The sequence below is a fragment of the Babylonia areolata genome, chromosome 25 (genome assembly GCF_041734735.1).
Source record: "Babylonia areolata isolate BAREFJ2019XMU chromosome 25, ASM4173473v1, whole genome shotgun sequence".
Classification (NCBI taxonomy): Eukaryota; Metazoa; Mollusca; class Gastropoda; order Neogastropoda; family Buccinidae; genus Babylonia; species Babylonia areolata.
This window is the reverse complement of record NC_134900.1, coordinates 5,127,501-5,142,500: the sequence shown is the minus strand read 5'-3', so window position 1 is coordinate 5,142,500 and position 15,000 is coordinate 5,127,501. Positions and strand designations below refer to the sequence as shown.

The 15,000-nt window shown below is 44.1% G+C and overlaps 1 protein-coding gene across 1 annotated transcript in view; it reads left to right on the top strand.

Annotated features, from left to right (window-relative positions):
- Positions 1-3,653: 3,653 nt before the first annotated feature.
- The window catches only part of LOC143299670 (deoxyribonuclease-1-like), an 11,714-nt gene continuing 367 nt past the window's right edge, over positions 3,654-15,000 (top strand). The window contains exons 1-8 of the mRNA XM_076613000.1: positions 3,654-3,872; positions 4,579-4,667; positions 6,820-6,891; positions 8,493-8,599; positions 10,366-10,478; positions 11,516-11,679; positions 12,744-12,837; positions 13,331-15,000. The exon at positions 13,331-15,000 is cut by the window's right edge and continues 367 nt beyond it. Of these exons, the coding sequence (XP_076469115.1) occupies positions 3,696-3,872; positions 4,579-4,667; positions 6,820-6,891; positions 8,493-8,599; positions 10,366-10,478; positions 11,516-11,679; positions 12,744-12,837; positions 13,331-13,381 (867 nt within the window). The 5' untranslated portion in view covers positions 3,654-3,695 and the 3' untranslated portion in view covers positions 13,382-15,000. The remainder of the gene's footprint in view (positions 3,873-4,578; positions 4,668-6,819; positions 6,892-8,492; positions 8,600-10,365; positions 10,479-11,515; positions 11,680-12,743; positions 12,838-13,330) is intronic.

Below are 15,000 nucleotides of genomic sequence, written 5' to 3'. Positions count from 1 at the left end.
GAGTAGGGTACTTCCCTGAACGTTTTGTCCACACACACACACACACACACACACACACACACACACACACACAGATTTTTTTTTTTTTTTTTTTTTTTTAAATAGGGCAGATGTAATGTGAATGTTTTGGAGGAAAACTGTGACATGAAACTAAGACTACTTTGACAGACAGACGTTGATTAGAACAGCGGGAAGTTATGTGTGGCCTTACTTAGAAAGAAAAAAAAAACAGAAAAAGGATGTTCGGTGTTAAGTTATGCCGGGTAATAGGAGATTCGAGGAGTGAGGACTCTAAAATTTAGACTAATTAGCGGTTTTTTGGATGTTTGTTGTTGTTGTTGTTTGTTGTTTTTTTAATCAACCTATGACCCACAGAGCTAGTGCCAATCCAAGTGATAGGCCAAAACTCGCCTGTTTGACCAATCGTGAAATGATCGAACTATGAGTCGAACAATATCATTGGCCAGTTGTCACTGCTGCAGGCACTGCAAATTTAGCTTTTTGTGTGTATTGAGAATAATAATAATAATATGTTGTCGGTGAATGAATTGGTTGTACTATGTCCGGTATGAGCCTCGAAAACTAAGACTTATACGTTTAAGAAAAAGAGAAAGAGAGCGACAGACAGACAGACAGAGACTGAGAGAAAGACAGAGACAGATACGTGAGTGTTATTCAAAGGTAACAAACCGAGAGAGAGAGAGAGAGAGATTCACAGCTGTGAAATGTATCGAATATCATCTCTTGTTCTTACTGCACGAACTGTCAACATAGACCCGTAGCAATGAAGATCTCAGCAAAACTGATATCGCCACTGTTGCAGCTGAACAAACTGTTGTGAGTTTTTTTTCTTCTTTTCATCAGTTGACAGAGACGCCGGACTCATCGTGAGGCCATGAAAGGTCTGTTCGAGTTTTGAGAAATTCAGAAACAAATTGTCTTTGCAGGGCTTACGCTGAACTCACTGAGCTGAGTGAAGTCAGTTGTCGGCCCTTTATTCAGTGTATTTTATTTGCATTTCTTTTATTCACAACAGATTTTTCTGTATGGAATTCGGGCTGTTCTCCCCAGGGAGAGCGTGTCGCTACACTGAGAGCGCCACCCATTTTTTTGTATTTTTTCCTGCGTGCAGTTTTATTTGTTTTTCCTATCGAAGTGGATTTTTCTACATAATTTTGCCAGGAACAACCCTTTTGTTGCCGTGGGTTCTTTTACGTGCGCTAAGTCCATGCTGCGCACGGGACCTCGGTTTATCGTCTCATCCGAATGACTAGCGTCCAGACCACCACTCATGGTCTAGTGGAGGGGGAGAAAATATCGGCGGCTGAGCCGTGATTCGAACCAGCGCACTCAGATTCTCTCGCTTCCTAGGCGGACGCGTTACCTCTAGGCCATCACTCCACTGGTAGCAGCTTGCGGTTCTTGAATGCAACTCGCAAAGTGACGCCTTCATACTGTGGGGTTTTCGATTCCAGCGTATGCCACTGACGACAATTAGGGCCAAATCTAACTGCTGCAAGGCCTTCGCTCTCAAGTAAAGCAAAGACATACGGTGGCGACAAAGAGAGAAGCAAAGATATTTCAATGCGCTAATGTTGAAAGACGTAGGAAATAGCTGTGGTGTGGCTCATTTACATCATCCCTGCGCACCACTGTGTATTTCCTAAGACTGAAACACATTCAAGACATGCACCACACTCACGTGGGTAGAGAATAGAAGGTAGGGATTTCACCGAGATAATAAATACACAATTATTTACATGAAATCAGATAAACATCAAAGATGTAGTCGGTCGGGCAGGGTTCTCTCACCACATCAGTCCTGGTACTTTTCTCAAGTCTTTATTGAAGACGGAGAACGTGTCGGGATATGGGGAAGGGAACGGGAAAGCGAGGGCAAGGGACTGTACTCGTACAAGGGGGAAATAGGTCAGTAAATGAATACCCCTGTCAAGCCGACAAAGACCCACACACAATGCTGTTGCCTTTTCCCTTTTCCAGTTATCGTACAAGGGGGAAATAAATCAGTAAATGGATACCCCTGTCAAGCCGACAAAGACCCACACACAATGCTGTTGCCTTTTCCCTTTTCCAGTTATCGTACAAGGGGGAAATAAATCAGTAAATGGATACCCTTTCAAGCCGACAGAGGCCCACACACAGTGCTGTTGCCTTTTCCCTTTCCCAGCTAAGTGAGAACTGGTGAAATGACCGTTACTGGTTCTCCTACCTTTCCTTGTAGAACCAGTATCACATCAAGCAATTTTTTTTTTAATCGAAAGTGCACGTAAACAATTTCTAATATTCATATGGACACATGCAAGTGAAGGGTAGAAAATCATCCACAGTTTTTGCCAAAGTACATGAAACCAACCAAACTAGAAAGGAAGACGTTATGTCCAGTGCAGTGTAAAGACAGATACACTCAAACAAAATATAGCCGTCTGGCGTACCAGCCGTCACTCGAAGAATGCCTTTCAAGATCCCGTCCGAATAAATGAAGCAAAAAGGGTCTATGAAATACATACGTCTATTTTCAACGAATATTTGAGGATTCAAAGGGGAAAAAATTCAGAAGTTTCTTTCTTCATCACCCTTGATTCCTACGCTAATGCCTACCCCACCCCAACTCCCTTTGGACTTCTAGCTCCATACACACACGCACACGTGCTGGTGCCCATCCGCACGCACGCACGCAGCTATCCATGCATCCATCCATACAAACTCATACCATGCGCTAGAAGTACGTATATTTGGTTGAAAACGGATACAATAACTGGTTCTTTTTGCTGGGGACAAGTGTGTCAACAATACCTGTGACGGGCGCAACAGTCCAGCGGTTAAAGCGTTGGACTTGACTCTGAGGGTCCCGCGTTCGAATCTCGTTCACGGCGCCTGGTGGGTAAAGGATGGAGATTTTTCCTATCTCCCATGTCAACAGATGTACGTGCTAGTACCTGAATTCTCTTCGCGTGTATACGCATGCAGAAGAACAAATATGCACGTTAAAGTTCTCAACATTTGGTGGGTCATGGAAACAAAAACATACCCGGCATACAACCACCCACCCACCTCCGAAAACGAGTACTGAGTATGACTACCTATATTGCGGGAGTGAAAACTGTCATACACATAAAAGCCCACTCGTGAACGTGGAAGCTGCAGTCCAAGTGAGAACGCAGAAGATGAAGATCAATAATTGCAAACTGAGGACCGTGAGTAGACTTCTTAGTCTTACTGCTTACAGAACTCTGGCTCCGTTTTTTTCTGTTTTGTTTTGTTTTCTTTTCTTTTACCAAAGAGTTCTTTATCTTTCCTGACAATAAAGAATGCGGAACAGAAGAATTTACCATCTAGTAAGACAAAGAAGGAGTGAAGAGGGAACATCTGCAGCTGTTCCCAAAGTGCCCACGCACACATACAGACACACGCTCTCACCGTCCGCTAAAAAACTCAATACAAAGGAAACAAAAACAAAGGCAAGGGGGAAAACGTTGTATAAATATCAGTGCAGACTGTAAGCTACATACCACCCCTCTCCCTACCCCCTCCACCCCCCACAAGCACACAGAAAAAGACGAGGGTGTGGCGAGCGAGAACCATTGTATTCACATGATCTCACACTATATATATGCGATCACGAATGCTGCATCCAGTATATTGTGTCCGGACGAACACAACACAAAGAAGTCGTGATGACAATGAGAAGACTGTTTGCAACAGGCTTCGTACTGTTTCTACTTTTGGCGCTGCGAGCAGGATGGAGTGAAGGTTTTTCGCTGAGAAACAGGCTGACAATCGGCGCTTTCAATGTCCGGGCATTCGGCGAAAATAAAATGTCTGATCCGGCCGTTGTTGAGCATCTAAAAAAGGTTAGAGGGTTTGGTGTGGTAGTTGTTCTTGGCTTTTTGTTGTTGTTTTTTGTTTGTTTCTTGTTGTCTGTCGCTGTCTCTATGGCCGAGTTTCTGTCCTTTTCTGTCTCTCCCCGTCTGTCAGTTTGTAATCAATTACATAAGAGATGATGGTGATGATGATGATGATGATGATGATGATGACGACGAAGACGACGATGACAATGGCACTACAGTTCATCATATTCTCCTTTTTGTCCACTGATAGAAGAGCATTACAGAGACAAGACAAGAAAGGACAGGACAGGACAAGACTTTTGATTGTCTCGTCACGGCAAAATGTCACGAATCTTCCGTGTCATCAGAATGCAGAGCGCTATAAAGACAAGACAAGGCTTGTCCTTTGTCACTACAATTCAACGTGTTCTCTTGTATATCCACATATTGTAGGACGTTATAGAGCCGAGAAAAGACAAGACCAGACCAAAACAAGACCTATGTCTTGTCTCTTGTCACTACAGTTCAACGTGTTCTGCTGTATGTCAACATATCATGGCGTGTTATAGAGATGAGACAAGACAAGACTTGTTTATTGTCTGTTGTCACTACAACCCATTGTGTTCTCCTGTATGTCAACAGATCATAGCGTGTTATAGAGACAAGACAAAACAGACTTGTTATTGTCTCTGGTCACTGCAGCCCAACGTGTTCTGCTGTGTGTGAACAGATCGTGGAGCGCTACGACGTGCTGCTGATTCAGGAGATCCGGGACAAGTGTGAGAAATCCGTCAGAAAGCTGGTGGACGTCCTTGACCTGTAAGATCATCTATCTGTTTTAATTGATCTGTTTTGATCTCTATCGATCAGTATCTACCCCTAAGATCTGCACTGATCTTTATCGATCATTATCGACCCGTATGATCACAGTTCTCTATTGATCTCTATCGACCAATGTCGACCCGTACAATCATCAATCTGTATTGATTTTTATCAATCAGTATCTAATCGTAAGATTGTCGATGTCTATTGATATATATATATATATATATATATCGATTAGTATTGACCCCTAATGGTTCAGGTCAGGGGCATAGCCCTTGCTACTGGTACCATGTAACCCAGTACTACCTGCCGCATGTAAAGTCTCCCAGCGACGGATCAGGCGGAGGAGGAAACCTTTCCCAACGGCTGTGAAGGCGGAAGAGGATGACTAAAGGGCAGGGGGAGCTCTTATCCTTGGCTGGAAGTCCTCCTAGGAGACGGAACTTCCGAAGAAAAAACCTGCACCTTCCGAGGCCGTTCTACACGTGGTAGTATCTGCACCTGTGGGACTCTGAGTGTCGGTAGGCGAGAGAGTGGGGAAGGGACTGCACAACTCCTCTTCACTAAAAAAAAAAAAAAAAAAAAAAAAAAAGTCACCTGTGCTGGTCGGGCAACCAGGCGAATGTCAGCCCTTCAACACCCAGGTTTCCCAAGCCCTGCGGCGATGGAGAAGTGGTAACGGGGGCATGCAGAGGATGTTGCTGGCAGTTCCTAGTCACGACTCTGCACGCAGACGGCTGTGGGGTGATGGTCGTCCGCCGTAGACTGGGGCAGATGCGGCGCCTGTATCCTCCCACAGCGTCAGAGCAGCCCTTTTTAGGGACAGTACTGCTCTCCCCACATGGGGAAGGGGAGATAAAAGGATCCCTAAACAAAGCCTGCCTCACCTAGTACCTAGTAGGAAACCGCACCTACATGGACATCCAACACTAGCAGTCGAAAACAACAGAAGAAAAGAACCAGGAGTCATGCCCTAACTCTGGGTGCCTGGAATGTTCGCACCCTTTTGGACAGAGACGACAGACCAGAAAGGCGCACAGCGCTCAATGCTAGAATGCTTGATCGCTACCAGGTGGACATAGCAGCCCTGAGCGAAACCAGGTTTGCCGGTGAAACCCAGCTGGAGGAAGTTGGAGGGGGCTACACCTTCTGCTGCATTGGGAAGCCAGATGGCACCCCAAGAACCTCAGGCGTGGGCTTTGCCATACAAACCAAACTGCACGACAGCTTGACAGCCTTCCATGTGGGATAAACGATAGGCTGATGACCCTGCGTCTGAAGCTGTCCAAGGACCGCTTCGCCACAGTCATCAGCTGCTATGCCCCGACGATGACCAACCCTGATGACATCAAAGAAGCTTTCTACGAGGAGCGGCCTGCCCAGCATCGAAAGACTGCTGATCCAGTGCCAGCTACTCTGGACAGGACACGTTGTCCGCATGACAGACAGCAGGATCCCGAAGATGCTACTGCATGGCCAGCTGAAGGAAGGCCACCGCGAAATTGGAAGACCCTGCAAGCGCTTCAAGGACACCTTGAAGACAAACTTCAAAGCCTGCTCTCGCTGGAGGATGCTGTGCTCTAGTGGCATAAAGACGTTTGAAAACAAGAGAACGCTGGCCATTAAGGAGAAGCTTGAGCGAAGGAAGCAGGGCTCAGCTTCTGGAGACGTTTTCCCTTGCAACACCTGTGGGAAGTGCTGCGCATCCAGAATCGGCCTCTTCTCCCATATGAGGACACACACCGACAGATAAGCCTGCCTGCCTACTCATCCGTCGGTCCGACGGGAGACTCCATCAGTATTGACTCCTGAGATCATCGATCTGCAATGATCTTTATCGATCAGTATCTGACCTTCAGATCGTCAAGCTATGTTGATCTATATCTATCAGTACTGACCCCTGAGATCATTGATCTGCACTGATCTCTATAGACCTTTAACATGATCGATCTCTGTTGATCTCTATGGATCAATATCAATCCTTGAGACAATCTCCATATTGCTTAGACATAATTTCTTCCCCCCCCCCCCCCCCCCCCCCCCCCTTCTAAACATCGTCTTTGAAAACAGACGTTACATGAATGACCAACCAACGCACATGCAGGCGCATCACCTTTTCGTTCTAAATGTAACATCTCTGTTGCAGGCCCTTTAACTTCGTCATCAGCGACCGAGTAGGACGAACAGCGAGCAAAGAACAGTACGCTTTTTTCTACCGGTATGTGCTTGAATCTGCCTGCCTGTCTGCCTGCCTGTCTGTCTGTCTCTGTTTCTTTGTGTTTCTGTTTGGCTGTGTCTCCTCTTCCTGTTCTCCTCCTCTTCCTCCTTCTCCTCTTCTGCATCGTCCTTCTTCTTCCTCTCCTCTTCCCCCTTCTTCACTGATGAAAAGAACAGTGCATGTGGTCATCTCGTACACTGTCAAGAAAAAGTCCAACGGACGCATTACAAGAGTCTGACTCCTTGTCCTGCAAAACGGAAGAGCAAGTAAGCACCAACAATCAGATCTGCCACATGGTCGTCTAATATACAGCACTGCAAAGGACCCGAGTATGCGGAGAAGTGTCCACCAACACAACAGCTTGTTTTCATTTTCACTGCGTTCGGACAAATCCATAGACGCTACACAACATTGTTGGGCAGATGCCTGACCAGCAGCATGACCCAACACACTCGTGTGCATGCATATATTTGTGTGCCAACCAGAGGGGATTTCTTCAACAGGATTTTGCCAGAGGACAGCACTTTTGTTGCCATGGGTTCTTTTCCGGTGTGCCAAGTGCGTGATTCACACGGGAACCTCGGTTTATCGTCTCATCCGAATGACTAGACGCTCAGTTTGATTTTCCAGTCAAACTTGAGAGAAAGGGCGAGTGCGGGATTCGAACCCACACCCTCAGGGACACTGAATTGGCAGATGAACGTCTTATCCATTCTGCCACCTTCCTCCTCGCACAACAGCCAAGGAATAAGGTCAAACCACGCCATTCAACAGCCCCCTCCTCTCCTACCTTTAAAACTGTAGCATTCAAATGTTGAAATAATGCGACGCATCAGTTCCATTCGGAAATATCTGGCCACCGACGCAACATCTAGACTTGTCGTTTCTCTCATTTTCTCTCGCCTTGACTACTGTAACTCTCTATTGTCTGGTTTGCCTGCTTCATCAATTCAGTCCCTTCAGCGCATACAAAACTCTGCTGCCCTACTCGTCCTCAGAAAGAAAAGATCTGAGCACATCACTCCTCTTTTGCAACATCTCCACTGGCTCCCTGTCTCACACAGAATAAAGTATAAGATCAACACTCTATGTTATAAATGTATTCACAAATCTGCCCCTTCCTATCTTTGTGGCTGCTTTCACCTCTACACTCCATCTCGCTCTCTACGATCGGTTTCGGATCCACTCTGTTTACGCATACCCAGATACAAACACTCCACTGTTGGACTCCGTTCTTTCTCTGTCTCTGGACCCTGTATATGGAATGAACTTCCTCTTTCGCTTCGTCAGGTATCCGCACTCAGCTCTTTCAAGTCTGGCCTTAAAACCCACCTCTTCACAAGATAGCCTCCATCCCCTACCTCTTCCTTGTCTTCAATTTCTTCAGTTTTAGAGTTATGCATGCGTATGAATGACTGGTGTGAAAGCGCTTAGATTTGTCTCTGCACAAGATTCAGCGCTATTTTTTTTTTTTTTTTTTTACCATTATTTTTTTTAATTATTATTATTAATAATAAATACTTTTAATGACAGCGACCACCAGTAAGCGTGATGGGACATAAAACAAGTTCCTCCTCCCCAAAACACCTGCATGTTTGCAGAGCGGACAGAGTGCTGGTGCTGGGCAAGTTTCTGTACAATGACACGAACGACTACTTTGAGAGGGAACCCTTCGTGGTCCAGATAGCTCCGGAGTTTGCCAGTCGTGGTTCGTATCCCTACCACGTGTCTTTCATTTCATATTTCTTATTTGTTTAACTGTATGTTTCCTGTAATTGTATTTAGATTTTTTTTTTTTTTTTTCAAATTTCACCCACATTTCACCCTCATTTGCCCAGTTTCCCCCAACCCTCCATTCATTCACATCTCCCACCCCTTCTAACTGATAATACTCAAATGTATTCATGAATACTTTAACAAAATGTCTTCAATCACCGATATGTGTGACGGGACATTAAACAAAATTCCTCCTAACTGTATGTTTTCGTTAATTGTTTCATTTCTGTTATTAAAAAAAAGAAGTTTTTACACAAACCTAGGTTTGCCTCTCAAGGCCTCACCAGCGCGTTGGGTTAATGCTTTGGTCAGATATCTGTGCTTTTTGTTTTTTCTTCAAGCAGATGTCGTGTAGCGAACATGGACCCGCCTGACCAGCGCTTCGGGTTATGTCTGCACTTTTTTTTTTCTTTCTTTTTTTATAGCAGACGTCGTGTAGCGAATATGGATCAGTCCGCACACTTTGACACTTCTTTGAAACGGTGTGTATGTATGTATGAATATATGTATGACTGTGTATCTCATTTTGTCCACAGTCAGTACATGTATGTATGTACACAGGAGTTCCTACGTGGAGTTTTGGCCCAGTTCAAACGCGTCCGCATACGAAACGAGAGAATCGAACCTGAGCGCACAGGTACGAATCCCACACTCTTCAGTGTTTTAGACCTTGAGCGGTGGTCTGGACGCTGGTCATTCGGATGAGACGATAACCGAGGTCCTGAGTGTTGATTTCATATAGCGCATGTAAAAGATCCACGGCAATAAAAGGGCTGTTCCTGCATGCTTGGTGCATATCTGTTATGCATGTGTGGGTGTATGTGTGAATGTGTGTCTTCATGTTTTACATTTATTTGCTTATTTATCATCATTGTTGTCTCTTTTTTTTATCATTACTACTACCTTTTTTATATCATAATTATTATTTATTTATTTATGTATTTATTTATGTAAGCTTATCTATTATTCAATCACCTTTTTTTCTTTTTTCTTTTTTTCTCAAGGCCTGACTAAGCGCGATGGGTTACGCTGCTGGTCAGGCATCTGCTTGGCAGATGTGGTGTAGCGTATATGGATTTGTCCGAACGCAGTGACGCCTCCTTGAGCTACTGAAACTGAAACTGAAACTGTTCCTGGAAAAAAATCCGGCTGTCGAAAAATCCGTTTTGTTAGGGAAAAACAACGCACTTCCGGGCAAATAAAAGGATGACGCTGCATAGGCTGTAAGCGACGCGCTCTCTGTGTGGAGACCAGCCTGAATTTCCCACAAAGAAATCTGTTGTGACATGGAGTGATACAATATAATACCTTGTGTCCACAGAGAATATGATTATGGATAATTCTTTATGTCCTTATGTCCACACGCAGTACAAGTGGGTTATGTACCTCCTCGTGTCCAATGACAGTCTTGGTTGTTTTTTTCGTTGTGGCCGTAGTCAGTACTAGAAGGTATAATTATGTCCGCAATCAGTACGAGTATGCATATTTTTGTCCACAGTCAGTACTAGATTCTGTATCTGCTTGCAGCTGTAGTCAGTGCTATCCTACACTGAGCTCAGTATGTGAAATAATTATGTCCACAACCAGTATGAGTATGTAGCTGCATTCAGGACTAGCATGTACAATACGTCCTCAACCAGTACGAGCTTGTGTCCACAGCCAGTACGAGTATCTATTCATATCCTCTCGTGTCCACAGACACTGTATCACTGATCGCCTTGCACTCCAAACCTACCAACGCCACTGCTGAGATCGGCAAATTGAAGGAAGTGATTGAAGAAACCTTGGACAGAATCGGACATCATTCGGAGGTGAGGATTTGGTTGGAAGGTGCATGTGTGTGGGAAGCAATAAGTTCAATTGTGGCAGGTCCACTTCCTTTTCGTTAGGTGTGCTTGACTATGTGTGTATACATATGTATGTGTACATAACTACATGCATGTATATGAATGTGTATTGTGTGTGCGTGTGTTTATGTAAGTTTGTGCCTGCCTATGTGTGCGTATGTGTTAGGGTAGCTGTTAGATACACATGTATGTTAAAATGTATGTATGCAGTGTGGGTGTGTGTGTGTGTGCGTGTGTGTGTGTATGTGTGTGTGTGTGTGCGTGTGTGTGTGTGTGTGTGTGTGTGTGTGTGTGGTCACATTTTGGTGTGTGTATGTAACATAGATATAATGTTTTATGTTAACAAAAGCGTTTTTGTAAAGCACCTAGAGCAGATTTATGGATAGTGTGCTATATAAGTATCCATTATTATTATTATTATTATTATTATTATTAAGCGGGAGACGGAGTGAGGGGGAAGGGAAGGGGAAGGTGGTGTTTTGTCACGTCACAGTGCAGATCAATGGTTAGCAGGCCCACACAGAGCACAGCGCAGGACAGTACAAAACGACAACACAATATATAATGTGGTATAATACGCAACATCAGTGTAACACCATGGGAAGGGAAGCACTGACAGTGCCCCATGCAACCAGCAGAGCCGTAAAATATATCAAAATTCTGAACAGTAGAGAACAGCACAGCACAGCATAGCAGTGCAGTGCAGTGCAGTGCAGTGCAACAAAGCAAGCTACATAAAACAATACAGAACAACATAGCACAACTCAGCACAATACAGTACTGTACCTTTTGAATTATTATAGTACTGCAAAGGTCAACTCGACACACTACAGCACAATACACGGATTAATACACTACAGTGTAGAAAAAAAAAACAAAAAAAACAACAGTTATACTCACTTCAATATACCCTCATGAAATTTATATATATATCTACAATTATTTAAAATAAAACATTTTAAAAAGTCTTAATTCGTTGAGCTTCGTGTCGTTTTATCCAGCTGTTCGTAATGGGCGACCTGAACGCGGGTTGCTCCTACTCCAACTACAACAAACGGGTGAGGGCCAACGACTACCTGACACTCAACACAGACACCTACACCTGGCTGATTGGGGAGGAGCAGGATACCACCACCAAGATTAGCACCAACTGCCCCTACGACAGGTGAGCAGTAGCAGTAATAGCAGCAGCAGCAGTAGTAGTATCAGTTTCAGTTTCTCGAGGAGGCGTCACTGCGTTCGGGCAAATCCATACACGCAAAACCACATGCAGAATTTTGCCAGAGGACAACACTTTTGTCGCAGTTGGGTTCTTTTTTCAGTGCGCTAAGTGCGTGCTGCACACGGGACCTCGGTTTATCATCTCAACCGAATGACCAGACACTCTGGTTGACTTTCCAGTCCAACGTGGGAGGAAGGGTGAGATATGGATTCGAACCCAGACTTTCACGGAAACTACATTGGCAGATAAGTCTCTTAATTATTCTGCCACCCTCCTGCTCATAGTTGTAGCAGACGAGTGGTAGTAGTAGTGGTAGTAGTCTTCAATTCTTCGCCTCTCCACTCTTATGTGTGTGCCCGTGTGTGTGTGTGTGTGTGTGTGTGTGTGTGTGTGTGTGTGTGTGTCTGTGTCTGTGTCTGTGTCTGTGTCTGTGTTTGTCTGTGTGTGTGTGTGTGTCTGTGTGTGTGTGTATCTGTGTGTGTGTGTGTGTGTGTTTGTCTGTGTGTGTGCGTGTGTTTGTGTGTGTGTGTGTATGTCTGTGTCTGTGCGTGCTTTCATCGATTTTACGTCTCTTTGCAAACAGTGGTATCAGACGGGGACCAACAACAACAACAACAACAACAACAAACGAAAAAAAACCCAGAGATTGGAAGGAGGTGGTTATTATTTCATTATCATCATCATCGAAGACAAAGCATTCCAATAGAAAAAAGGGTTGGAGTCAATAAAGGTATGAGATTGGGGGTCCGCCTGGGCTAGCAAGATTTGACCCGGGGGGAAAAAACAACAACGAGGATACGAATATCATGCTATATCGGGACCAGGCTAAGTTCAAGTCTTTGTCTGAGTCTGCCACTGCCTCTAGACTTCTTTTCTTTCGCGGACTGTCTACTAGTCCGCCACTCAAGACTTCTTCTTTTTCTTCTAGATCTGTTTTGTTAATTTTTTGTTTTTTTGTTGTTGTTTTTTGCTTTAACATAGCTTTGACGACGGCTTCTCTGTCACAGAATCATCGTAAGATCGGGTCCGAAGTCTCACGTTGTGCCGAATACGGCTCAACCCTTCGACTACGCAGCATGGCTTGGTTTGACTGAAGAACAGGTAAGTCTCTGTGTGTGTGTGTGTGTGTGTGTGTGTGTGTGTGTGTGTGCGTGTGTGTGTGTGTGTGTTCGCGCGCGCGCGTGCGTGGGTATGTTTGTGACGTGTTCTGAATGTGTTTTGTGTGTGATGGTTTGTGTTGTAGTAGTAGTTGGAGGAGGAGGAACAGCAGCAGCAGCAACAGTAGTCGTAGTAGTAGTAGTAGTTAGTAATAGTCCTCAATTCAACATTTCTTCCACTTCAAGTACTATATTTATAAGAACATGTTGTCAGTGCTGATAACAGTATGTATGCATGTGATAAATCCTGTAGATTTTCTTTAATGCTGGGAGAATGTGCGCGATATACATGTGTGTGTGTGTGTGTGTGTGTGTGTGTGTGTGTGTGTGTGTGTGTGTGTGTGTGTGTGTGTGTGTGTGTGTGTACAGAGACAGAGAGACAGAGAGGGAGTTTAATTGTTTTTTGTTACATGGATTTTTCCTCTTCTCTTTTGCAGGCCCTCAACGTGAGTGACCATTACCCAGTGGAGGTGCAGCTTCGTTTCTAAAATGAAATAAAATAAGAAGAAAAGAATAAAAACAAAATAGAATAAAAGCCCTGATGCACAGTCACCACGCTTGAAGGACCATCCCTTCCCCCCCGCCCAAACCCACACACACACACTCCCCCTCTCCCACTCCTTGAAAAGCAACAACACAGACCCCCTACCCCAGACAGAATCAAGGACTCACCCCTTCGAACAACGCAAACTTCACGGAGCCAAGCCCAGACCAGCATGACTGTAGCTTTAATGTATGAGGATCTAAACCAATTCGTCAGTGTTGCTTTGCTTTTCTTCTTCCCCACTCAGTTTCCCAAAGGTCATTCAACAACTCTATTGCTCACCATGCCACTCCCCTTATCCACCCACCCATTCCCACTCATCCTCCTCCTGTCTTGTCACCCTCCCCCCCACACCCCCTCTCCTCCAACTGACCCTTTCCCTCCTCCATCCCTCTGCTCCTCCAGTCCAGTCCCACACATCTCCACCCCCCCCCCCCCCCCCGCCCCCAATCCCCCACCCCCCCATCTCTGTCCAAGAGGACCTTGCTAAGCGCGTGGGCTTACTCTCCAGTGGTCTTATCTCTGGGTTCAGACTTGTCGTGATTGAAGGCATCGAAAATGAACGGATCGATTCGATTTTCTTTTTCTTTAATCATCATTATTTATCTGTTCGTTTGTTGAATTGTCTTTTTGTGTAATTCTTATTAAATAGTTAAAATGTTTTGTTTGTTTTCTTCAGATATTGTCGTGTTAGGATTTGCGTTGATTATTAATTTCGGCCTTTTTTGTTGGGATGGTGGGGCTGGGTGGAGGACGTGGGGTTGGTTTTTTTTCTGTGAGAGAGGGTGTTTCTAGAGGGAGGGGGTGTTTTGTTGGTTTGTTTCTTTCTGATTGCAAACATTTTTTGAATGGCTAAATATAGGTAGAATAATTATATTTTTAAGACATTTAACAAATGTTATCTAAAAATGTTGTAACTATAATTACACGTGTCGATATGCTGATATTGTCATTGTTGTTAATTTCAGCTTTTTTGTTTCTTCTTTCTTTTTGATAACAAACATTATATTTTTGTTCATGCACGGTGACATATCTATGGTCATAGATAGTTTCGCGCATGGACCTGCTTTTTTTTCAGTCCTATCTTGATACCTTTTTGAAATGATCTGCCTTACTGCTATGTCACTGAATAAAATCATCTCTATCCAGTCCTTGAGAAACAACTAAAACAACATAATGTTGTTTGGTTTATTGGAGAGAGAGACAGAGACACAGACACAGTCAGACAGACAGAGAACACTTAAATGCTTAATGTCATTAGCTGTACAGCTCTGGTGACAAATCAGACAAATTTGGTGGTGCAAATCAGAACAACATTTGTGAAAACAATCAAACAAAATAGAACAGAAAAGAAAAACATATTTAGAGTCAAATAAAACTAACTCTAGACCATCCTTTTCTGACGTTCGTGTAACCAAAAATCATGTAATTAAGCTGTTAACAGGTATTTACTCTTCTTTCGAATACTATAATTTATTATACTTCAGCAAATTGTACTTTGCCATTGATGTTACTGTATCATCATTATAATTCATTTTCAACACACAAATGACATCCTTACTC